At 41.5% G+C, this 25,351-nt stretch overlaps 1 protein-coding gene across 1 annotated transcript in view; it reads right to left on the bottom strand.

Moving 5' to 3' along the window:
* Positions 1-25,351, bottom strand: part of PKD1L1 (polycystin 1 like 1, transient receptor potential channel interacting) — a 1,793,388-nt gene that overhangs the window by 696,849 nt on the left and 1,071,188 nt on the right. Inside the window, exon 41 of the mRNA XM_078688182.1 lies at positions 24,201-24,408. Within this exon, the coding sequence (XP_078544308.1) occupies positions 24,201-24,408 (208 nt within the window). The remainder of the gene's footprint in view (positions 1-24,200; positions 24,409-25,351) is intronic.

Genomic DNA, 25,351 nt, shown 5'->3' on the forward strand with positions numbered 1-25,351 from the left:
TCCGCCCTTCAGGATGGGCCACTGCTGCATTTTACTCAAGTGAAAGGAAGCAGCATACCAATCTGCTGCAGGTTTCTGGACAAACTGAGCTAAATGGCATTGATTGTGCAGCATCATGTGAAGTCACGAAGTTGCTCTCAGGCTTCCTGTAGTTCTCGCAAAAACTGCAATTACTGTTTCTAGGTTGTGAAATTCTCCTCGTGTGTATTTCCACATGAAGATCAGGAATTTAGCATCCAGTGTGAGTAGCTGCTGCAAGATGAAAACATTACCTACATCAATCTAGTTTCAAAGTCTCTAAGAATATGGTTATAAAGTCAACTCACGAGAAAACGGTACATCACTAGGCCTGGGCAGTAAATTCCGTTCCGCTCATGGAATTTGCGGAATTTGGGCAATTTTGCGTTCTGCGGAGAACGCGTAACTGCCAACAATTCCACGATGCGCGTCGTCGCTGAATTTTTTGCTTATTCACGCTTTCAAAATGCGTGTTAATGAGATATTTCTCCCTGAGCACGCAAACAGGGTTCGCGAACAGGAAAAAAGCATTGCGAAAGGGCGGAACAAGCAATTCTGCGTGTTCGCAGAACTTTTGCGTGCTCGCGGAGATTTTTTACTGTTTCACGGAGCTTAGCGTAGCGCAACTACGCAAATTCCACCCACCCCTAACATCTTATTCAGCTCCAACTAGGACTCACAAGAAAATCTCACAGGCAAAACTTATGCACAGTCTAAATGAGGGAAAATTAAAAAGCTGTGAGACCTGTAGGTAGGTCAAAAATTGTGACCTACAGCAGACTTTCCCAGCATAATAAAAAATATATATCACACCCATAAATATGGCCCTATTAGAAAGATATGCATTAATACTTCAGTGGGACAAATGGGGGTCTGAAATGGGTGTTAATAATAACATTTGTTTTCAAGTAAATTATTTTTAATAAGTTTTAGTTTCATTAAGGTTTGGAATTTATTGAACCCGGAGGCCTTTTTGTTTTGTATGCGTGTATGGTTTGGTTAAAAAAATATTGAATAAAAAAATCCACAAAACACGCAATGGTTGACTTACATTTGCGTGATTCCATATTTTCTAAAGAAATTCTCATTTCTAACAACTAATGGCAAAGCCAAGAGAGCGGCCTTAATTGCCTGGAAACTTTCTGGTGCAATGGTTAACTACACATTCAGAGATCTTTCATACTACAAGAAAACTTTCACCTTTTTGAAACAAACAATGAAGTACTAAGAGAATTTGCAAGGAAAAGCAGTGCAGTCATGACGCTGGAGTCCCTTCAAAGTAGAAATGCAGGTTTATTGAGTTGCACATGTCACAAGAGGTAACGCTGTCTCCTTACCTTTCAGAAGTCCAACGGACTTCCAAGACAGCTCCATGGCAACCCCCCTGGAATGCAAATAACTACACATTCCACTGCAGGCTATACACAGAAATACGGTTTACTACAGATAGCAAAAGTAGGTTATGTTGTGCTATATCAACCGGTGACTCCTGGTATTATTATGCTTTGTGTGGATTACGGTTACATTGTAATATGATTGATGCTAATAAAAAGCCCAAACCGCCCGTTTATTAGGTCTCGCCTGTCAATGCGCTTGCGCATTGAGCTTGCGAGAATATAGGGGCTTAACTAGAGCTTAACCATCAGGCGATTCCATGCAGTGCCCGTGATAAGCAAGCTCAATGCGCAAGCGCATTGACCTAAAATGCGTGTGCACATGAAAGCCAGCCATCTGCCGCCGGCAGCTTCACTTGAAAGGCATCGCTCCGCCCCCTGCAGCATCAAAGGCTTTCGTCTTCTCTTTTCGAGAGCCTGCGCTGTGCCTCAGGCATTTCTCCTCCCCGTCCCCATTTGTCTCTTCAAAGGCTCCGCTCCCCGCCACCCGCCTGCACCACTCTCCTACTCTCCTACTCCCACCTCCCACGGCCGTCCTTTACGCCCTCTTATCACCGCAGCGCATGGCACTGCTTACATTTTACTTTGACGGCCGACAGGCTGTCTCTCGCGTTTTTTTTTTCTCTCTGAAGTAAGAAAGTTCTGAACTGGATACTCTCAAGACAGCAGCACAGGCAGAACGTCCTTTGCCTTCGGGGCTTGAGAAACTTTTGGCTTTCACCGTTATTATTACCTGTGAGTCATCTTAGCCGTCAATATACTGAGAAGACAGACACTCCTCTAACCCAAGTACATACTCCACACATTTTATTAGACTGAAAAGAAGCACGGTGTTAGTAACTTTTGAGTAACCTAGATTCCATTTGAATTATGTACTTGCTCTCTGATTGGTCATTGGATTAAGTCTAATTCATCGCATTGTATTTAAAATTGCCTACTTTACCGTTTAATCTAGAATATTTTGCTGAATTAGCTGAATTCGGTAGAATTATATAACACCAACCTTGTTAATAGTCCCTTCCGGTTCATTTTGGGAAGAAATGGCATGTCGTTTATTTCAACAAGCCTTTGGAAGTTTACGAGCTGTTCTCTCATTCGAGTGTTTTCACCGGCAGATGCAGTGAATAAGGCCCAAAGGTAATCGTGTCTAAGAGTGGTTTTAACCAGATGTGAAGCTTTGCTCTTTCAAACCACTTTGCTCTGACAGCTGCTTTGAAGAGTTCAAGATATTTAGAGCAATGTTTAATAGCTCATTCATTTTATTATCTTTTCAAGTGATGCACGTTTACATTTTAATGATGTTTGGCAAACCAGCTTATTTTGTTATCTGCAAGTACAGAAAGGCACACGTGCAAACACACAGTTGTCTTCGTGCATGTCATTCACTAGTATTAAGATCGGTTGTTTACGGCATTTAGAAACTGCTAAAAGCTATACAAAATAATATGCATTGTTTGTTGTTTACTGACAGTTCCTTTGCTAAGATTGAGTTAGCCTATTTCAAACTTCGCTGAGCAGTAAACATCTTTGCGAAACGGCTTAAAATGAGAGAGAGCACGCATGATAAATGGAACCACGTGAGTTAGGACTTTGTTCTTGGTCAATGCAAGTGAAAGCAAGCACACTTACAGAATTAGCCAGCTATTGCGTTACAAGGAACAGTGGCCTCATTCTTCGCAGGCCTCAACTCTCTACTCCTGGCAAAACAGATTAGTCGTCATTCTTGCCATGTCTCTGGCTACAGTGTTTTACTGTGCATGGTTTACAGGGCATTGACCAGAAGGTGTTTAGAATGTAGTACACATCCTTAATAGCTATGTGAAAATTATGCAAATAAGGCAAACTGCTACGGAACATGTTTATAGTCCTAGCCCAAATCAAAATCTCACTCGAGGTCAGTGTTTTCAAGATGGGTTACATTTTTGTATGCTAATTTGTTATCAGTTCTCATGCACATAAAATAGAAGTTTAGCCTCTGAGAACTAAGCATTTCTTTGAACAAAACAGAGGTGGAAATGATGAAGCATTTTTCAGTACTTCCTGCATCTTTCACGTTCCCTCTTTTTGGACTTTCTCCTTCTTTGTCCTCTGCTATCTCGGACTAATCTTTTCATTTTTAGGTCTCGCCTACACAGCGCGCATGCGCTGCATATGAGAGAGACCTAATGCCATCGGCACAGCTTTGGGGCCAAAAACCTGCAATCGTTGCATTGCTTGCAATGACAACGCGTGCACGTCTGGCAATTTCCTTGCAGGAGCGCGAAGCGCCATATGGTGGCGCCATATGGTCGCACGCTCCCGCAAGGGAATCGCGCAGGCCCACTCCCCTGTTGCCACGCGAGGTGTGCGCTTCTTCACAATAGCCACTAACGATGCCTACAAATGCCCGAGATTTTTAGCATTCAGTGTGCTGCGTGTGACTATCTTGAATGTATGCGATTTTTCTATAGCGCAAACCTAATCAGAAGGCTACGGGCGCTATAATCTTTCATTATTCTAGCAATCAGTGGCACTTAAATTACCAGGAATTAAAATTTGCATCTATATAATTGCGACAGGTCGAACCTTTTGGAATTTCAAGGGAAAGAGGCCCAGTAATTTCGAGTAGCCGTGGATTTAGAGTGGTTAGCAACAAAATTTGCATGTTAATCTCCCAAGAAATCGGAATAGGCGAAAAAACGCACCCCTTTCTCCCCCCGCGATACATTACATCGTGTGTGGTGAATATCTATTCCAACACACATTTTGTTTTGTGAAGGGCCAGGCTGAGCAGCCATTATGGGGCATGACTGCCATCTAGAGGAATTTGCAAATATTGCTTCGAGTTCAACATTTTCCAATATTTCGGGCCCGTGACTTGCAGAAAATAAATGTACTTTTTATGCAGGTTTGCATCGTGATTATTCGACAATTGCAAGGTTTCTTAGGTTTCTGGCACAAAGCTTTCTAGAAGATTTGGATTTTCACACAACTGCGAAATTTTCAGCTCTTATAGATAGAACCCAACAGGGCAGCTGGCGGACAAGCAAATTACTTCAACAGTAAATTGTGCAGTTTATAAAGAGTGACAGATTCACGTTATACCAGTACATATATTTGTAACTTTAGGCATTTTTATGACTCTCCAACAAATGGTATTCTGGAGTTTCATAACTGTTTCAGTGTACTGAAGATAGGTGAACGATATGCGTATTTCACTGTAGAATTGTGATGCTTGCGAAACAGAATTTTCAACATATTTTGCAATCAGTTGGTTCCCAATTTTTTGCGCGATCACCCAGCCATTCATAAATTTGCATATTTATGTGGTGTGCAATTAAAGTTATAGCACTACACCAAAGCCCTTCGTCGGATATCTCACATAATTATGAACATCTCGCGTTTTAGGCACTGGGAGTTAAACTGGATCTAAACACTTCGTCCAGCGCACTCTACTTTGAGAGGAGGCGTTAACAGGTGGTTATACAATACATGGTCCGATAATATTAAAAACCGATTAAAAAGGACATGTGTTGACAATGCCATGACATGAGTAGTACAGCTCCGCATATTTATTGTATGACCTGTACAGTATATATTTATTTATGAGTGGTCCCGGGGAGGGCGGGTGCACTGCCTCACTACGGAGATGCACTGTGCTGTAACTATTTGAAATAAATGGGGGTGCAGGTAGCACCGTTTTGAATTTCACGGGAAGCCATAACTGGTTGAACTGCTTTCGTGTCTGGGCGAGCTCTGCACAACAAAGCCTGGTTCACAGCACAGTACCCAAGATGGTGGCGGGGAGAAAGATTACTTCTAAGCACTGTAAAGCCGGGAACGAGTGATTGGCGGTTACTCCACACCGCCCACCGTGATGAGCCATGCTTGCAGGTCACCCTTAGCACAGATGAGTAAAAGGAGGAGCAAATCAGGTGCTCGGATCCAATCCAGCCCCGTTACTGATTAAGGGCTGCTTAAGTCCCACCCACAGGATTCCAAGCACTTATCCTTTCTTGATCAGGGTGAGCTCTCTGGAAAGATTTCCATGGACTAATGTACCAGTCTTTCGCCTCCCTGCCCACCATCGCAAAACAAAGAGTGTAAAGTTTTAAACCCCTACACTGCTATGTATGTATATAATACTACAAGCCCCGCATGCTCGCCCACCGGCACCCCCACCCCCCCAATACCTCTCAGGTGCAATAGACACCGGCCCTGCGGGACAGGACCCTGTAAACATGTAAATTGTAAGAAGCTTATATTTTTAGGTTGAGCATCAGTGCGCATGCGCTGTCTGCAAGACCTGCAGTAATTATTTTACGGAGTGTAATGTGGCATTCTGGCATGCTTCTTGATATTGGTTAATTCGTGCATTGTTTTGTGTTTCTGTGCTCCTTGTTTGTTAGCGCTCCGATACATAATTTCCGGTTTTTCGCAAGGAGCACAGACCAATTACAGTTCCCTTACACCCGTAAGTGTTATTTGTTATTTGGGGGCTACTTGTTTATTTAATCTAATGTTAGTGTGTGGCACGGTGCATTTTCACTTTACTAAAGCTAGCTGCCACCTGCTTTTATTTGTTTATGCACAGCTGTGCATGGCGCGCTTTCGGTTATTGTACGGCTGCCGACTACTTTTGGTCAACAGTAACTGTGAGTTGTATCTAGACATTTATAGTATGCAGTGGGTTTTTTTTCAGTGCCCTATCCACGTCGTGTTACCTAGGCTCGGATTAGAGGAGGGGGGAGGGAAATGGTCGCAAACCAGGCCTCTGAGTTGAAATGTTTTGGTGAAGTTTACCGGGGCACCGGAGAAGCCCTTCAATCCAGTTTTATCCGTAACGTTTTTGTACTCGTAGTTTGCTTCTTGTATAATGATTTTCAGACTGCAATTAGGAAAATAATGCTTTTCACTGACACTGCTGTGTAGTGTAGTTCCTATATTCCCAATAGGCTCTGCGCATTGGAATAATATAATCAGCAGTGTAGAAGTAGGACAGAGGTCATCTAGGTCTCTACTGACTATATTAGACTTAATTAGTTTTGCCAGCTAGCTCAGGGGTCACTAGAAACTTTCTCGAATGTTCAGGAGAGAGTTAACTCTCCGGATTTAGACAAGAAGGGATTAGTTTCTGCAACCGCATAAACATGACAACTTTTCTCCCTCAGAATAAAGAGTGTATCTCTAGAGTCGTGTGAAAACAATAGACGGTTATTTCACTCAGTCAATCGTGCGTACTTTGTTTCACCAGAGTGCAGAGAAATAGAGAGACAGGCGTTTTCAATAAAAGTTGTTATTTATTGAGCAGTCTTCTTTCTCATGCAAGAGAAATGAATTGCCACAATTGCAATACTTGTTGTAAAGTAAAGTGCGTACAGCAAAAGGAGTATTATGAAATAATACTGTAAAAGCATTGATATGGTTTCTTAGCCATATGATACTTTAAAATGGATAAAATATATACATACATAAAAACATTGACTAACGTACTCAACTGGTGCTTCTAAGATACACCTACCCCGGTGTACCTGACCTAAGCCTAATGCATGGGAAGGAGTAAGTAAGTTGCAGTTTAAGTTAAGTTGGTTTTTGCCAAGGAATCTGAATCAAGAATTCTCTTAAGGATTTAGTCAGCTCCGTACCTTGGTAATAGAATGTAGGAGGTATTGTATCTCTCTCTCAGGACCCGATCTCCCAGCAACCCGCTAGGGTGACTGGAAACACCGGAGCTGAAATTTTCTCGGCTGGAGAAAAAGACAGCGTCTTTCTCAGTGCGTCAAATCAAAAAGGGAGGGGCGGCTTCCTTCGGCTCTCGCATCAGCTGGGCTTTGGGTAAGTAGATAGCCGCTCTGCTCCAAACCACCGTGTGTTTGCTTAAGGCAACGTTGGTATATTTATACCTGAAAGGTGCCGGGTTTGATGTAAGGTTGGACATAAGACGTCACTAAGAACTAACAGTTCTTTCTGGACTCCAAGAGTTCTTGTGCAAATCAAAACAAGAGGAGGGGGATTTCCCAGGCTGCTGGAGGCTTAGTTTGTTTAAAGAACGCGTTGTACTTTCTAGGAGTCTAGGGGAGTAGCCTTGCCATATTTGGACTGCATGGGCTATTACTAAATATGAATATAATTCTTATGCCTTTATAAGGATATTGTTTATTATAACCACATAAGGGCATAAATCGGGACTATCGAATTAGGGTCCTAGATAGAAACACAACACCCACTGCACGTATTATTGTCCATCATTACTAAAAACTAAGCAATATTAAACATATAACGATGCATGTGTGTTTTCTAACCCACCCCAAAATACATAATTAGCATTTGAAATGGTATATGGTAAATACACGAAAAATGAGTATTGGTACTGTACATTTTTCAAGCAGTGGTATCATTCAGTTAAATGCATATTTATATCAGCTGAATGAATTGCGAAAATTACACATGAAATGGCTCTGAATACAGAAAAGAAGGTCGAGACCATTTCATCACATATTTATACAATACTGTACATGTGCTAGAGACTGAGGTAAAATATTATCTCTAGAGTTCCTAAAATAGAAGCTCTGTTCTCTAAGAATAGTTCTACTTTAAGCAGAGTACCATGTGCCAGAAAAAAGGTAAATATTTTCGAAGTGAAAAAAAAATAATTTCGCTTTCAGGGGAAAAAATAGTTCCAAATGTTTTCAGTAGCTGCGTTTATCAAAAACTGAAGGCCGAATTCAGAGTTCAGGGAATGCTGTGTGCTCGTTGTTTTAAAAGTTATTCTCGTTGTTCAGGGGAGAACATCATATCAGACAGGCTTGCAAAAAATTGGTCTACAACATCAGGTGAAAGTTCGACCAAGTTCGAAAATGCTGAAATTGTGCGTATGTGAGAATGATTGCTATCATCGATGTCAGGATCAGCAATGCTCACAGAAGGTTGTACCTGTTTGGTGCTGCTTTCCTCTCGTACTTCACCGCCACCTACTCGTAGTGGTGAAGTCTCAACGAATGCCGTCATCAGAATAGGTAGCCGCTAGGGACAACACGATGCATGAGTCGTTACAGGACCCAGCAAGGTATCTATATCCATTGGTACTGCTGATGGTAGTGTAAGACAGACGTCCAACACGCATTCTTCTCCGCATAGCAGACATCGAAGCACAGGTAAGATGCAATTTTGCCAGATTGGTCTGAATGAAAGAAACCAAGTTGCACTCAGATCTCTTAGCCGGGCTAATCTGAGGACTTTAGTGATGCGGTCTCGGTAGCGTATAGCTAGGATCGTTTCTCCCATCGTTGCTGGAGTCTTGTCTGTGGCTTGGCTTGCCATATCGGAGCAGAAGGATCAAAAATAAAATTCCTGCTTCGAGTCCCAAAAGAAGAGGCAGACCGCCGAAAAATGAATGAACAAAATTCGGGAAAATGCCCAGAACTGTTTCAAAGGGTGCTAACAGTCCCGAAAAAATTGTCTTAAATACATGTGCGATGCCACTGGTATCAGACATGTTTAAGATTTGACCTAACATTTCTATGAAATGCACGGGGCAATTTGTTGATAATAGGGAATGTATCTCTGCAGCTGTCCTTGCAACTTGCAGATCATACGTCTCTTTGGACGAGGTTAAAGGCACAGTTGTCTGTAAAAGAATAGACTTCATTCTGCTTAAAGTATCAATTCGAATAGAAGAGATATTCAAAGAAGGCCATACTGCCGCCTCCATGTATGGATTGTTGTTTGGATACAATACTTGCATACAGCAAGTGACCATGGAAGTAACGCTCACGAGATAGGCTTTTCCTGGCACCATGCCACAACAGAGCTGTGGTCACTTATTAGAACATAACTGCTGTTGGAAAGCTGTCTAAAGAATGGCTCTATCTGTGTTGCAGGAGAGCCATGCAGATAACATGAAAGGTTATTTGAAGACCCTTCGCAGGCTCCATGCAAGTTAATACCTTGACACAGAAGTGTACCGCTTAGTGATTTTTTACAATTGTTACCACTAAGGAATACCTTCTTTTTTCCTTCACTATAACATTTGTGTGTATAAGGTAAGCTCCGTGTTGACTTGATGTATCCTTTACCCAACCTTTCATACAGGCCTGCTGGTATATATTTTTGGCAATACTTAAAATGGAAAGTTGTTATCGGAATTGTAATTGTTCCGTGTATTATCCATTCAATGACAGGTCTCTCTGACATTGTCAATGGTAATCTCTCAAGTTTTTCAATGCTCAGAATCGTATAGTCTGCTCCTTTTTGTGCCAAACTGATTTGTTTATCAGTAAGGTTAAAGATAGAGAATAATGACGTTATGTTGATTAGACGCCATGGCACGTAGCCTGAACGCAGATTTTGCAACGTCCGCCAAGTTGTACAATAGAACGCAATTGGGACTGACCATGTTGTAACATTAGCAAGTCCTGCTCTATTATATCAATAGCAGATGATACAATGCTGTCCAGTGAATATATTCTAGAGGACAGAGTCGTTAACTTATTGTCCACTACAGAAAGTGATTTTTCCAAATTTATACGATCAATTTCTCGTATTTTTTCAGCTGTTTCAATTTGTGTTACTTTCCAAGCTTCGTTGTAAGCAGCATATATACCGTCGTATATGAAACGTTTTTGACGCTGTTTTGTGGTCCCAGTATGAAATCACGCAAGTCAGCACGGTCTTTAAGTAAAGTCAAGTGTTGCTTAATTTCAGCCAGTGTGGATTTCTGTAGCCATTCAAGGCATAGTTTGCCTACACTATATGTTGTAACTATCCCTGGATGTTGTCTCTGGGAGTATATTGGGTCTGGCCTGTTCTGTTTTAACCCCTGTATTTTGTTCAGGAATCTATCTTGACAGTTATTAGTGTTTGTGGGCCAGATCAACCATTTTTTCCAATCAGGATTTGTTCTGTTTTGGTATAAAATATGGGATACGTCTATCTCCACATCTGTAGTGCTATTACCATCAGGTATGGGCTTCGGAATAGACGGGTTATTTAAGTCTTTTATCTTGGCTAAACCGAGACAGGTTGTTTGCTGAATTGTGTCATTCAGGAATATTATCTGTTCTGGGATCATGCAGGCTCTAAATAATGCTTCTAGACCTTGTACCTGCCAGTCTTTTGTACCCCAGATGGTTTTTGTTTCAATGTTGTTTTTCTCAAATTCAAAAACAAATGTAGACATTTTATCATAAAACTTTTCAGAATAAATCAATTTAGTATTCGTCAACATTGTTTTCATTCCTGTCTTATTTAACATTTTGAAATAAAACGTTTCTGGATCACTGTTGTTAAACCCTGAGAAGTATTGGAATTGCTCATAAAATGTTTTTGAGCTGCCTTTTGGCGGAGTAGGACAATGTTCCCATTGGTTATAAGTTAAAACATTTCTAGGTTGGGCAGATTTATGCAAATAGTGATGACCAAAATGATTATAACAATATAACTCTTCATAATTCGATGAACCCTGTAAATAATCATGTTCTGTGAATTTAGCTGACATTACTAAATCTGACATCATATTATTAATATTTTTAAAGTCCCAATCATCAGAGAAAGTACTTGGTGTCACAAAGTCACTTAAGGAAACCTTAAACTGGTGTGGATATTTCAAGAGCTCAATCGGGCCACAGATTTCATAATACGTTTTGCCCCATGCTACCCCACAGGGTATTGGATTGGCTGTGATGTTCACTGATGAAAGTTCTCTTTTCTCGATGTGAGAGTATGTGTGAGGCTTTAGGACCAAGTTGATGTTCTGACTTGCTGTGTCCATTGTACTATAGTTTCCATCAATAAATCTACCCAAACATAAAACCATGATGAGCCAAAGCAGGAGGAAAAATACACCTAACACAATCCAAAATTCAATCCGTGGTGAAATCAAATATGTTTCTTTTAGTTGGTAAAAAAGTTCAGTCATTTTGTCTTTGAAAGTTTTTGTTGCTGGCGTTTCTTCATGCTCGCTTGGATCTTCAGAAAAGTCATTGAAATTGATGAAGTAGCCAGATGCAGTTCTGTCAATTGTTGGAATCGCTTCCGGATTTTCATTTACTTTTGGATTTTTCTTTGTTTCATTAGCATAGACTGAGGCTACATCGTTGTAGACAGGTGTTTCTTGACGAACTGTTGCAATTTGGGTTTCAAGAGGCACAAGTTCCATGGCTTTGTTGCATAGTCCTTTTTTATTCACTGCAGGTTTATCAAATGTGATTAGTCTTTCAGTTTGAACCTCTTGGATTGCAGCAAAATTTGGTCTTCTGCTATTTCTTGCGAGTCCACTGGGCCTACTACTTATTATTGGCCACATGATTGTGGTTTTACTAGGTCGATGGATACAACTCGGTACTCCTTTTTACCAGCAAGGGGCGGTAGTACTACTGATCTTGTTCCGCTGACTGCTAAGACAGGTACTGATGTTTGAAGAAGGCCCAAATTCCTTCTTCACCGCGATCTTTTCTCTGACCAGATCCCCAATCTTTGGAATTCAGACAGGTCTTGCTGGGACAGGTGGTTTTTCTTCAGTGGCTGTTGGCTTTAACTTTATATTATTCAGACTTCTTGTTTCATTTAAGTCCTGTAAAACAGCCAAACGATCTTTGATATCAAAGGCTTTTTCTTCTACCACTGAAGTGTGACTAAGTCCTGAATGTGCATTCTAGTACCGATCAATAGTTCGTAGGGAGTGAAACCTTTTAGAGAATTTCTTGGCAGATTGTTAAGACTACGTTGGACACTTGTTAAATGTTTGACCCACCCATCACCCGAACCAAATACCCTCGCCGTAATAGATTGCTTTATGTCCCGGTTTTTTCTTTCCACTACCGTGTTTCCCTCAGGATGGAAGGGAGAAGAGTACCGCAATGCAATGCCCATTCTGGCCATGGCCTCCTTGTAAGCCCGAGAGCTAAACGCAGGACCCTGGTCAGAATGTAGCATGCCAATTGCGTATGTGCCGATAAAGACTCGCAAATCTTTTATAACAGTTCTGGCGTCAGCCGAGCGCTGGGGCCTACATTTTAAGTGAATCTAGTCTTAATATTTATGGGAACGCATCTCTCCGGCTGGATTTCTGCGTATTGATAGCCTGATGCTTTCTAATAAAGGAGTCCTGCCAGTAGTCTGGTCCGGTTCACAACTGCGATCTCTGTTGCAGTCTGGGCAATCCTTTGCAAATTTGTAATTTTGCAGGCTCAACCCCGGCCACCAGTATTCCGATTGTAATTCTTTAAGAGATTTCACGATCTCTTGGTGCCCAAGACCCTCTCCCATGTGTGCGTCTGCTATCAATAAGACTCTCCGGTTCGTGTTTGGAATTACCCTATCCCCCACTCCAGGGATTTGAGCAAAAGGAACGGAGTTTGCATCAATTATGTATGTATTGTTGAGTGGATAGTCGAGAGGTAATGCTGCATAGTGGCCTTTTAATGAGGCTTTTACCACCAGCATGGTTCTCCGTCTATGTGTTTTTTAGAACGCTTTTTTGTGGCTACGGAAGCCGGTTGAACCACTTCCGCTGTGGCTCTGTCAGCCAATGAATTCCCTGCAATGTGAACGCCATCACGTTGATGACTCAGTGTATGTATCACGTGAGTCTTTCGTAGTTCTTTCTGTAAAAGAACTACTTGTTCCCATAGCTTTTTATGCTTTATTGTGGCACCTGTGTCATTTTTGTAATCGTTTTTGATCCATGTCTGCATGTCATTATTGTAAGACTTGACGCAGAAATGCGAATCGCACACTATCAGTGTGGGGAATTCGCGATCGGCATTTTTAAGCGCCATCTTTAAAGATCTTATTTCAGCTCGCTGAGCTGAACAGTTTCTGAGTGATTCAGTTTTGGTGATTATCGGTCTGAATTTACCAAAGCGCCAGCGACCTTTAACAATCGCGCACGCTGCGTTGTAGGATTTTTTATCTACATCGTAGTGTTGTGCAAATCTGTCCATAGAAATTACACATGTGTATTGTTCGAGAGACAGAATTTCGATTGGCAGAGGATATTCTTCTTCATATTCTAGATCTTCTAGTTTTTTAATTTTCGGGTCAAAATAGTGCTTCACGTCATCTGCAGCAAGAGAATTTTCCCATTGTATCCATTTTGGATCTAGTGCCACAGCATTCAGATTGCGTGGGCTTGTTAATGCCTCAAGGGCTGATTCTGCTGTTAAAACAGATATCCTCCTGCCATGGGCTAGGGCTCTTTCTTTTGCTACAGCAGTTTGAACCGCTATTAGAATCTTTTCAGTAGAACTGAATTTCATTTCAGCTTGTGTGTACAAGTGTGATTTGTAAGCTATTGGTACCGTTTCTCCCTCATTAGAGGTCAGGTACGGGAATCCGCATCTTCCTGGGATGACTCGAATTACAAGGTTGCGTACGTTTTCGCATGTTTGCAATTTTGTTTTAGCTAACATGTCTGTTTGCAATGATCTTAAAATTTCTGTGTGTTTCTGAGTCCAATTTATTGGTTTGAAATCAGGTTTTATTAATTCATAGAGAGGTTTAACCCTCTCTGCATAATTTAGAATGTATGTTCTTCCGAAATTCAGGAAACCTAGTATTGATTGTAAGTTCTTCAGCATTTTGGGTGCTTGGAGTACAGCTCACTTCTCTAAGAAGTTATCTGCTAGGCTCTTGCCTTCACTTGATAATTCATATCCTAAAAACAGGACAGTTAGATGGGCAATTCGTGACTTTTAAAGTTGAATTTGTACCCTTCAGCTGCGAACCCAAGTATTATGGTGTTCACTCTTTTCAAGTGTGTCTCCAGGTCATCATCTGTGAGATAGATGTCATCGACATAAGATAATGCCTCATCATCATATATTTGTAGTAACTCTGTTACCCTTGCTGAGAATAATCACGGGCTGTTCTGGAATCCCTGTGGGAGTCGACAGAATTGTTTTTGTGACCCCATTATTGAGGAAGCGGTCAAATACCTGCTTTCAGGTGCAATGTTTTGACAAAAGAATCCATTACAGATATCTAATGTTGTTTTATATTTTTTGCGCACAATGTTATTCATTAGTGCAGGACTGTGTGAGTTTTGTACTGCAAATGTTTTACAACAGGAGTTTAGGTGTCTGTAGTCCAAAACTAGACGATATGAATCGTCTGGCTTGGAGACAAGAAACAAAGGATTGTTCATTTGTGAGGTGCATGTTTCAATCACCCCCTGGTATTCAAGTTGATCTAAGATCTCCCTGACTTGCTTTTTAGCTTCTTGTTTAACTGGGTACTGCCTTTGTGCAGTGGGTTGATTTTTTAACTGGATTTTGTGAGGAGGAGAATCCTCATCCCATCCTACATGATTTTTATATAATGCAGGAGCTTGGACCACTGCCCATTTTCTTGCAAATGTGTATTTTTTATTAATTGGAATATGATTTGAGAAGGCAGGCATAATCATTTCTTTGCCATGAGGGCACTCCCTGACAAACTCTGGTGGCCAGTCTTTCTCAGCTAACAGGATGTCATAGCCTTTCGAAAAGTTATCCCAAAAGTGACCCCTTACTTTCCTAGTTTTGTCCCCTTCTATACGCAATGTTATTTCATATAATTTATGGGGTTTGCTAACTCTGGTGTCTGCAGTTTCCACTTGAATGTATTCATTCGTGTCCACTGTCTCCAGAAGATTAATCAGGATCTTGCGAGCTATTGTTACTTCTGCTGCGCTGTCTAGCATTGTCTGGGCCCACTCTCCGTTTTTCAGCTGTGTCCTCAGTATCCTCGGCATGTTTTCTTCTAATACTGGCTACCTTCTTTTTTGGAAATTGTCATTTTTTACTTTGATGAGCAGGTTCCTTGTCTTTGGACTTGACGTGCTCTTCCTTGTGTTCTGACCGTCCTCTTCTTTCCGATTTCTGTGAGGAAGTCTGAAAAGATCGAGAGGGACGTGTATCAATACCTTGATATCTATAAGGTTTTCTCAATTTATCCCCATCTCTAAGGTTGTATCTTTTCTCAGAGGGCTCCCTCTGGGGAGACTTGTTTCCTCGGTCTGGAGATCTATCTCTCCGTTGAGGAGACATTCCTCTGGACCGGAATCGTTTTTCCCTGGGAGTGGATTGTTTATTACCACCCCAACTCTTTTTTGGAGTGTTTAGATTATTTTTAATAAAGGTTTTTTCAGGATTTTCAGTTACTTGGGGTTTTACTGGTTTCCCACCCAAACTATCTCCACCTAGTTCTTCATAGGATTTTTCGATGATTCTGGCAAGTTCAAATGGTTGTTCTGCTATATCTGTTTCTTTCAATTTCTGCCGGATCGCCACAGATGCTGCTTCTCCTTTTATGTCGGCTAATAATATAGCCGAGACCTGCTTGAAGTCTTTCAGTAATTTCATACCCAAAGTTAAAGCAGGTTCTGGACCGTATTCATTTTGAATCTGTCTTAGCACATCTGGTATTATCGCCATAGACGGAACACCATGTGTTTTTGTGTATATCGAAGCAAAGACTGTGCCCCAAGTGTCCCAGTCCTCCACATGTGGTGCGACCCCCATTGGAAGACAGATAGTAAGAATTCTGTGTTTCTCAGTAGGCGTAGTATCAGGAAATACTGCCTCTATTTGAGTGATTTTTTGTGCTAACCAGAATGGAATTTGTTCCCGTTTTGCGGGTATTTTGCCAATGGCTGACTGTATATTCTGTGGTGTGATTTTATTTGTGTTCCCCTGGTGAGGGGTGGTATGTGGAATTATTATTGCTGGTTGGACTGTTGAAGTCCGCATGACATATTGGACCAATTGTTTATGTATTTCAATTAGTAGTTTTAGCTGACCTAAAAGTTCCCGGTCTGACATTGTTTCAATGTCTGGATGTGGTGTGTAGCTGGCTAGAACCGGCCACGTGGCTCCTGGTCTACCTAGTGGACCGAGCCTGGTGATGTGATTTTGATGTTTTAGGGCGCCTTTAAACCAGAGCAGGTGCTCTTGGCATGTTAGTGGAATTTCAACGTCCTCGAAAGGAGTGTATTCATCCGGAGGTTCCTCTATTTTGTAATAGTGGAAGTCTTGTGCTACAGCGTTTGCTGCTGGAAAGTGTATCCATAAATAGAATACCTCTGTCTGCTGATATTCATGGGCCTCTACCACAAATATCACGGTACCACCTCTTGGTGATAGTCCATTTGCTATAAGTTTAAGAGTTATAGTCCTTATATTTGCCGGTTCATTTTCATTAAATCCTGTAACATCGAAACCCGGTTGATTCGCATCTACTGCAGCTTCAACGGTTTCGTTGCTGTCGCCGTTAGTTGACATTTTTTTTTTAATTAAAGTTTTGCAGAGCAGGTTTCCAAGGAAACAAAGATTAGGTGCACAATATTTTGGAACACTGTATCCTTCAACGTTGACTAAACCAAAAACTATACATAGGAATCTCTTCCTACTCAGTTCCGGCGGATTTTAACCTTTTCCCCACTCCAGACGTCTTTTGGAGTTTTTACGGGAAAAGGGGTCTGTGTGAAAAAGCACGACTGAGTTACTCTAATGTCTTGGTTAGATTATCGCCTTACCAAACGTTGGGCGCCATGTAGTGTAGTTCCTATATTCCCAATAGGCTCTGCGCATTGGAATAATATAATCAGCAGTGGAGACGTAGGACTGAGGTCATCTAGGTCTCTACTGACTATATTAGACTTAATTAGTTTTACCAGCTAGCTCAGAGATCACTAGAAACTTTCTCGAATGTTCAGGAGAGAGTTAACTCTCCAGATTTAGACAAGAAGGGATTAGTTTCTGACAACCGCATTAACATGACAACTTTGCTCCCTCAGAATAAAGAGTGTATCTCTAGAGTCGTGTGAACACAATAGACTGTTATTTCACTCAGTCAATCGTGCGTACTTAGTTTCACCAGAGTGCAGAGAAATAGAGAGACGGGCGTTTTCAATAAAAGTTATTTATTGAGCAGTCTTCTTTCTCATGCAAGAGAAATGAATTGCCACAATTGCAATACTTGTTGTAAAGTAAAGTGTGTACAGTAAAAGGAGTATTATGAAATAATACTGTAAAAGCATTGATATGGTTTCTTAGCCATATGATACTTTAAAATGGATAAAATATATACATACATAAAAACATTGACTAACGTACTCAACTGGTGCTTCTAAGATACGCCTACCCTGGTGTACCCGACCTAAGCCTAATACGTGGGAAGGAGTAAGTAAGTTGCAGTTTAAGTTAAGTTGGTTTTTGCCAAGGAATCTGAATCAAGAATTCTCTTAAGGATTTAGTCAGCTCCGTACCTTGGTAATAGAATGTAGGAGTTCTTGTATCTCTCTCTCAGGACTCGATCTCCCAGCAACCCGCAAGGGTAACTGGAAACACCGGAGCTGGAATTTTCTGAGCTGGAGAAAAAGACAGCGTCTTTCTCAGTGCGTCAAAAAGGGAGGGGCGGCTTCCTTCGGCTCTCGCATCAGCTAAGCTTCGGGTAAGTAGATAGCAGCTCTGCTCCAAACCACCGTGTGTTTGCTTAAGGCAACATTGGTATATTTATACCTGAAAGGTGCCGGGTTTGACGTAAGGTTGGACATAAGACGTCACTAAGAACTAACAGTTCTTTCTGGACTCCAGGAGTTCTTGTGCAAATCCAAACAAGAGCAGGGGGATTTCCCGGGCTGCTGGAGGCTTGGTTTGTTTAAAGAACGCGTTGTACTTTCTAGGAGTCTAGGGGAGTAGCCTTGCCGTATTTGGACTGCATGGGCTATTACTAAATATGGATAGGATTCTTATGCCTTTATAAGGATATTGTTTATTATAACCACATGAGGGCATAAATCGGGAATATCGAATTAGGGTACTAGATAGAAACACAACAGCTGATCAGCCCCATCTTAAAAGATATGGGAATTTATGGCATCAATGTTCATCAATCCCTTATCTCCTTGTTTGTATCATTTCATTACCGTCTGCTCTCCCTGTTTTCAACAAAGGTACTCAACCATAACTAGTCTTGCAGATGGGATGATCTGTGCACTTACACGCAGTCAATCTGAAATATAGTTATAGGGTGTCCATTCTTTTGAAGTGCATAGGGAAAAGTATACCCTTCCTTGGTCTAAACAGAATCGATCCATTGCAACAATTTAACGAAGTGTGGTTATTGATTACAGTGATTGATTAGGCATGTTGAATGAATCCATGTGCCACAATGAGTTAGAGAATTCTGTTTCTGCAGTAGATGATGCCAGTTAGTTTATACATTGCAGTTATTACGTTCTTTCTATAGGTGTTTGTACCTTAAGTGCTGTCATTGTCATTGCTAACCTCTCACGCTGCCCGTTCTCTGAAGTTTGCGTTTCTCATAAATTTGAATGTTTTCATTGTTGTTTACCTATGATACTCGCCTCTATTCCTATGTCACTTCTAGTTTAGTACTTTTGTTTTGTGGTGGTTAAAAACTTGCCAGTGCTTAGTGTTACCTTTGAGGATCAAGTCACAGCCACAGGTGTTCACAAGTACTTGACGTAGTGGCAGCGCAACCACAGCAAAAAGCCATTCATCTATCCCTATAAACAGATAATTTGTTGCTGTTGCAGAACTATCATTTCAGCTATAATAGAACACAACATACAAGGCCGTTCAAATGGTGTGATTGAGATGAGATTAATTTGCAATGCAATAGGTATGCATTTTAAAAACGATCACCTATTAGTATTGTAAATGACTATGTCTTTTATTATTGCAGGGTTTTTCAACACTTATATAAAAAGCTTTGCCATTTACAATGCCAATAACTCAAAATATCGCAATTAGAGACCTAATGCATTGCAAATGCTTGTTACAATTTGTGAGTTAACAGTTAAGTTTATATTAAAAGTATACTGTTAAAAAAAGTCAAACATGCTGAAAGTGAAAAATGGAAATCAAAACATTTAATTAATTGGTATGGCAACACTTTCCCAATTACCTCCAATTCATTTTAAATACAACTACGACGCACACAATTAAAAGGGACTGCTTCCTTCCAGAAAAAAAATGTACACTAACTTTTCAAGTTTGCCCCAACAAGGATGAACAAAAAGTTAATTACTGATGTCATCCACACGCTATTGCTGCCGCATCGACTCCTAGAGTCCTATAGTAGGCAAAATGCCATCACTCAACGTAATGAGCAGCGTAATTATCAAATGCCTGTGCAGTGGGATAATCCAAGATAAAACAGACACTCAGTGGCGTCACTAGGGGCTGCGGGGGGTGCGTACCGCACCGGGTGTCACCCCATCATGGGGTGACACCACCAATCTGGTTACGCTGCTGGATAAATAGAAATACATGACTTCCGAAGTCAGAACGTGAATCCGCACCTCCATTTCTCAACTCCCTCGGTCATACGGTAATTCTGGAATTTCAGCAGAGCGCGTGGCACCTTGGACCACAAGACGTGTCACTTTATGAGTTTATCCGTCAGTGGAAAAAACAAGCATTTGCAATGCAATAGGTCTCGCATTAGGAAAGTTTGAGCTATTGGTATTGTAAATGACAAATATTTTATTTATGTGTTGGTTTTGAAAGTATCGAAATTAATAGCTTGGTCATTTACAATGCCAATAATTTTAACTTTCGCAAACGTAACACCTATAGCATTTGTAATGCAATATGGGTTGTATTTACATGACTTAGATGTATTAATAGGGTGATTGGACGATATGAGTTGGGGTTCTCAGCATACCTCCCCATTTAAAACAAGTTCAGGAACCTCTGCCCATTAAAGCAAAGGTCTGACCTCTCGAGATTTCTAACACATCGAGCAAAAAACTCACATGTTCCCTTTAACTACTTTTCCATTTATACTTATTTTTACTTTTCAGATGACTTAGGTGGAAAGGTAAAACTCATTTTAAAGAAGAACTGAAGTGGACACTCACAAATCAGATTCGTAACTAGAGAGCCTGTGCCTTAATAAAAGGGGGCCCTAAAAATCTCTTTCCAAGCAAGCAACTCCATTTGAAGAACAGCATGCGTGTGAAATAATATTAAGGAAACGAAGCAACTTTAGTATAAAGTGTACGCTAGTAAATAAAGAATACAATACAAATTATTCAGTTTTCAAATACTTCCTCAAATCCTTATAAACTCTACCAGTATTATAATTGAGAGTAAACAGGATTAAGCTCATCGGTGTGCAACACCAAATTAAGTAAGCTATTTTTTAGTCAAGCAGGATTCTTTTTAAATTAAAGAACATAATTAAAAAACAGTTGTTAAATATATCCATTATGGTAAGTCGGACCTACTAAGCATGCTGCTTGTTGTATACACAAATATATAAAGGTAGGAAGTTATAGTATAAAGAAGTCTGGGCGCACATTGCAAATTACTGATAGAGTAAAAATTGATTATTCACAAAAGCGCTTGTCACAAGTTTAATTTTTACTCATAACAAGACTATTGAAGACCATGACCAAAGATAGAGTATCCCAATGGGTCTAAAATACATGACATTATAAAAGATCTACAAGTGATAAGATGCAATCGACTGAATAACAGAGGGGGAGTTGACAACGTGTGGAGACACAAACAAGGGTTCGAGTGAACATAAGGAGGCGAGTAAAGACAGAAGGGGGAGCATAGTCTCTAGCTATGCGGAACAGGGCAATTGCAAATTGATGGATGGGGTGCAAAGAAAATGCAAAAACAGAAATGATCAAGGACCGCAAAGACACATTGTCGGGGATCTAAGGAAATATTAGGGCTAATAGACAATCATCACTGGCAAGAGGAAGAAAGCGAATGTGTGTGGGTCAGGAAGTGGAGTAAAAAATGGGGTTAAAAGGAATTTACATAGGCGAGTGGTAGCAGTGAAAAGTCATGGATAGAGAGTGAATACAAAAACAAGGGTGAAGGTGAGCAAGAAGACACTGGCGAGAGAGACTAGATGCGATAGAGCAACAACACGTGGGCAAGGTGACTGGCAACGATACTAGACATTGACTAGACTGCAAGACTAGACAGAGGGGAAACAGCAACACTAGACATAGACAAATGAGCTATACATCACAGTGGTGGTAAACTATACATAAATGACCAAACATTTAGAGGGGGTGACATACTAAGAATTAACAAAAGGGGGACGATTAAAAAGCATGAGAAGCAAACATTATGGGAAGGAAATGAAAGCTAATACCGGAGGGCGAGAGAACAACAAGCTTGAAGAAAAATTAGCAAATCTGCAGTTTGATAGAGAAATGAAACAGGGACTTTTAAACTCTAACTCGGGCACTCGGGGCAAATACAACGTATCAGACGATTCTGGGTACATGTGACAGTAAATACAAACTCATTTTGAAAGTCTTGGCTTAAAAGGTGTATGTTTTCTGACCGACACCAGACACGATGAGACAGTTTAGAGAGTTTCTAAGGTAGATATCGACAGCGGTACCCAACTACTACTCTCGCGTTTAGCCTCTCGTCACACAAGTATACGGCCGGAAAGATCCGAGGCCTACTATGCTGGTCCGGCCTCCATGCTGCCTGCCCAGTCCGCCTGTCATGGCGTTGACGGGCGGGCCAGGCCCGGCACTACGCCGGGAACACTTACTGGAAGGATCAGCTAGGCTTGTACTATAACTCAGACCTCACTGGTTGAGAGACTAAAGGATCGGTCATACCACCTCACACCAAAAACCTGGACTAAGTATATCGCCTATCCCCGCAATACCCTTAATGTAAGACCACAGAGGCTCGGGTAGCCGGTGCACGAAACATGAAGTAGGCTGGGCCCCAAGCTGTCACACCGGTTGCTGTGGGATATCTTCAGTGGACGACATATGACAGCAACAAGAATGGGTGGAAGGAAGGACCTTCCGTCTTGTTGTGTAAATACAATAACACTAAACACCGTTTACCATGTCACATTCTTCTGCCAAATCAGTGAAACTTACCACACGCCGGGAGAGCCTCCCCGCGTCCCCCACTCCAGGGGAAGCAGAGAAAGGGCTGCCGGGCCGCTTCTCATAACAGGAAACCGGACTGAGACGCAAACCAGCCAATAAGAACAAGTCGGCCTGGAGGGGAGCGCGCCTTGGAAGAGACGCGGGAGGGCAGGAGCGTGATGCCGCGAGCGTGCACGTTGGCATTCCCGCGCGTTCACAGACCTGAGTCGGCTCGTGCCCAGGTCTGGATCGGCTCGTGCTCAGCTCTGTCTCCCTTGGGAGGGAGGGAACAAGGTGACTATAAGTCTCGTTGGCGGCAGCGCTTCGCGCTGCAACGCCAGCGAGACCTAAAAACGGCTTATGCAGTAAAATTCATCAAGAGCAGTGCGCTGAGAAAGTGAAAATGGCTCGTGTACAAAAACACCAAAATCTTTTTTTCTCTCAAAGGTATTCCTAATTCCACGTTAAAGGAAATGATGCTAAGTAGAAAAAAAGTGTGTGGGTTCATACCTGCCACGCACAAGTCTCTGGCTTGCGCAGAATAGTGATATAACTTGCAAAAGGTAATACACAAAAGTAAGCATTCTTTATGGCCCTTGCTGCGAAGGAACGGAGAGGGGCTCGGGCTTTTTCTGCTGCTGCAGCAGTTCAGGGAATGAAAGAATAAAGTAGTGAATAAAAGACGAATCAGGCACAGCACTGAAAACCGAGTGTCTTGGCAGAGTGAGTGAGGGCATCCTTGTGGGTGTAATAAACGTTTCCTTGGAAGGCAACAGAGAATTTTGACTGAAGTAAGTCAGACCCTCGGCATTTCTTCCTGTGCAGGTGAGAAAAGAGGCCGTTAATGGGCCAGAGAATGAATGTCATCTCCTTACAAGTTTGTAAAACCCCATTGTTCATTGTGCTGTTATTGTGCTGAAGACAGTGCAGGGGCAGATGTCTGAATTTTTTTTACATCCTTTGAACATTTTGAACTTCAGTGGCGCAGGGTATTTTATTTATGTCAACATTAAAAAGCGAGGTAACCTTAAAAAAAGTGGTATTACTGATGGTACCGGTCTGCTACAGCACGTGACACTGCTGGGATAAAACCAAGGTACTGAGTAGTATGATTTCATATACCCACAGCCCTCTGAGTGACCTGCTGGTACCTGGAATTTAGGCCCCTTATGGAGTTCAGTTTATACTATTTTACATGCTGCCATATTTCTCCTTCTGTGGGTTAAAAGGTTTAGTGGTGCAACTCTGTCAAACAAGAGAGGGGGGGTGATTCTACAATCACTAACCAGCAGCGAGTAGAGCTTTAGATAGCACCAGTTGCATTACATGAAGACACATTCATTTTTTGTTAGGCACAGGGAGATTAAGTTATTTGCGTAAAATCACAGGATGTTTGGCGTCATTGCCGAGACACCAGCCCATGCGGTAAGTCGTGAGGGGGTGACACCATGAGTTACCTGCACCGGGTGATACCAACCCTAGTGACGCCACTGCAGACACTCCCAATAGAGCAAATAGCTAAACAGGGCTGACTCTTTCCCAACACAGTAAGTATGCTTTCCTGAGGACTGACGTAATATTTTACTGGTACTCCAACAAACCAATGGCTAAAGAGGGCAGATCCTAAGCGCCTTCCTATGAATGAGGTCACTACTAATATGACGCATTTTTTGAGATTACATAGCTAGGGAAGGCAACTAAAACTGTCTCAAAGTCAAATTTTAAAAGTGCATCCTAAAAAGGTACGTATCTTTTTTCATTTAAGCTCAAGGCAGTAAGAAAAGAAATTAAAACACTCACAGGCCAGCACTCCTAATGCAATCCCGCTTCCCTGGACAAAGTTTCAGAAATGATCTTTTAAGTCACTCTGAAGCTGGAGCATTTTGGTTGATTGCCTATCAGCAAATTAAATCAACATCAAATAAATGAAATACCTTTGCTGTAGACTTGGACCTGGAGCGGAAGCCAGTGTCTATGATAATGGCGTACACCTGCTGGTCCGATGGTGCATTGTCCTCCAGGAGAACATAACCCTTCTTCTTGTCTTCATGGTGGTCTGAGACCTTACACGCTATAGCCAGCACAACGTATAGTGCCAAGGATAGCGTCACCACAATGCACGGAACCAGGTTGAAGGTGATGCTGAAGAAAAGAAAGCATTACATTTTGTGAACAAACAAGATATTTTAATGTCACAATTAATGCTCTAAAGAATGGTTTACAATTCAATTGTGGTATCAAATGAAATAGTTCGATTATTTGTAATTCTTCTGACCATTTTCCATGGAATATCTCAACAGGGCACTCTTGTGCATTTTGAGCGTATGTTGTGAGCAGCATAAAAAAATATTGTTTTAGTTAGGTCAGACCCACTTCCTAACTCAGCACTGGACATTTCAATGTTTATAGCGGGATTACAACCTGTCTTCATATTGACTATACTCTACTTTTTTATAGAAATATGTTAAAAATACAAGCACAAATCCCACTTCTGCTATTTGGCCCTCTTACCACCCATTCACAAAGCTTTGACCAACTCCTCACGCTGTCAAACACAAGCACAACCACTTTGTTAAGTGGGACACAATTCTCTAAATATTGGAGGAATTCTTCATATCGCTTAAGGCCACAATCTCATCCCAATTCTTGGACCCTGATGTCCATGTGGGCAAACCATATGTTAAAGATTCATTGTTCTAACCATTCACTTAGGACATCACAAAATGAGCAATAACCAGAAAACACACTTCATCACCCCCCCACCCCCCCAAAAAAAGCTTGAACTGGTCCAAGAACAGTCATTTATCCAAGCAAAGTATATTTAAGGGTACATTATCTATGTACCACTGTCAAATAATGTAAGGCAGAAACATATGACAGGCAACAGTATTTCTATGCCTCAACCACACGAATGGCCTCATCATTATAAGCGCCTCGGATTTTGACATGCAGTAACCTTCACCCTCTTCCCGTGGAATTTCTGATAAAGGGGGCATCTGTGACTGCCGGTGGGTTAAGGAGTAGAATGTCACAGAATACCAGGTGTACACTGAGGGCACTCTCAGAAAAATGTAATTAACAGGGG

Source organism: Lissotriton helveticus, chromosome 4_1 (assembly GCF_964261635.1).
Source record: "Lissotriton helveticus chromosome 4_1, aLisHel1.1, whole genome shotgun sequence".
Lineage (NCBI taxonomy): Eukaryota > Metazoa > Chordata > Amphibia > Caudata > Salamandridae > Lissotriton > Lissotriton helveticus.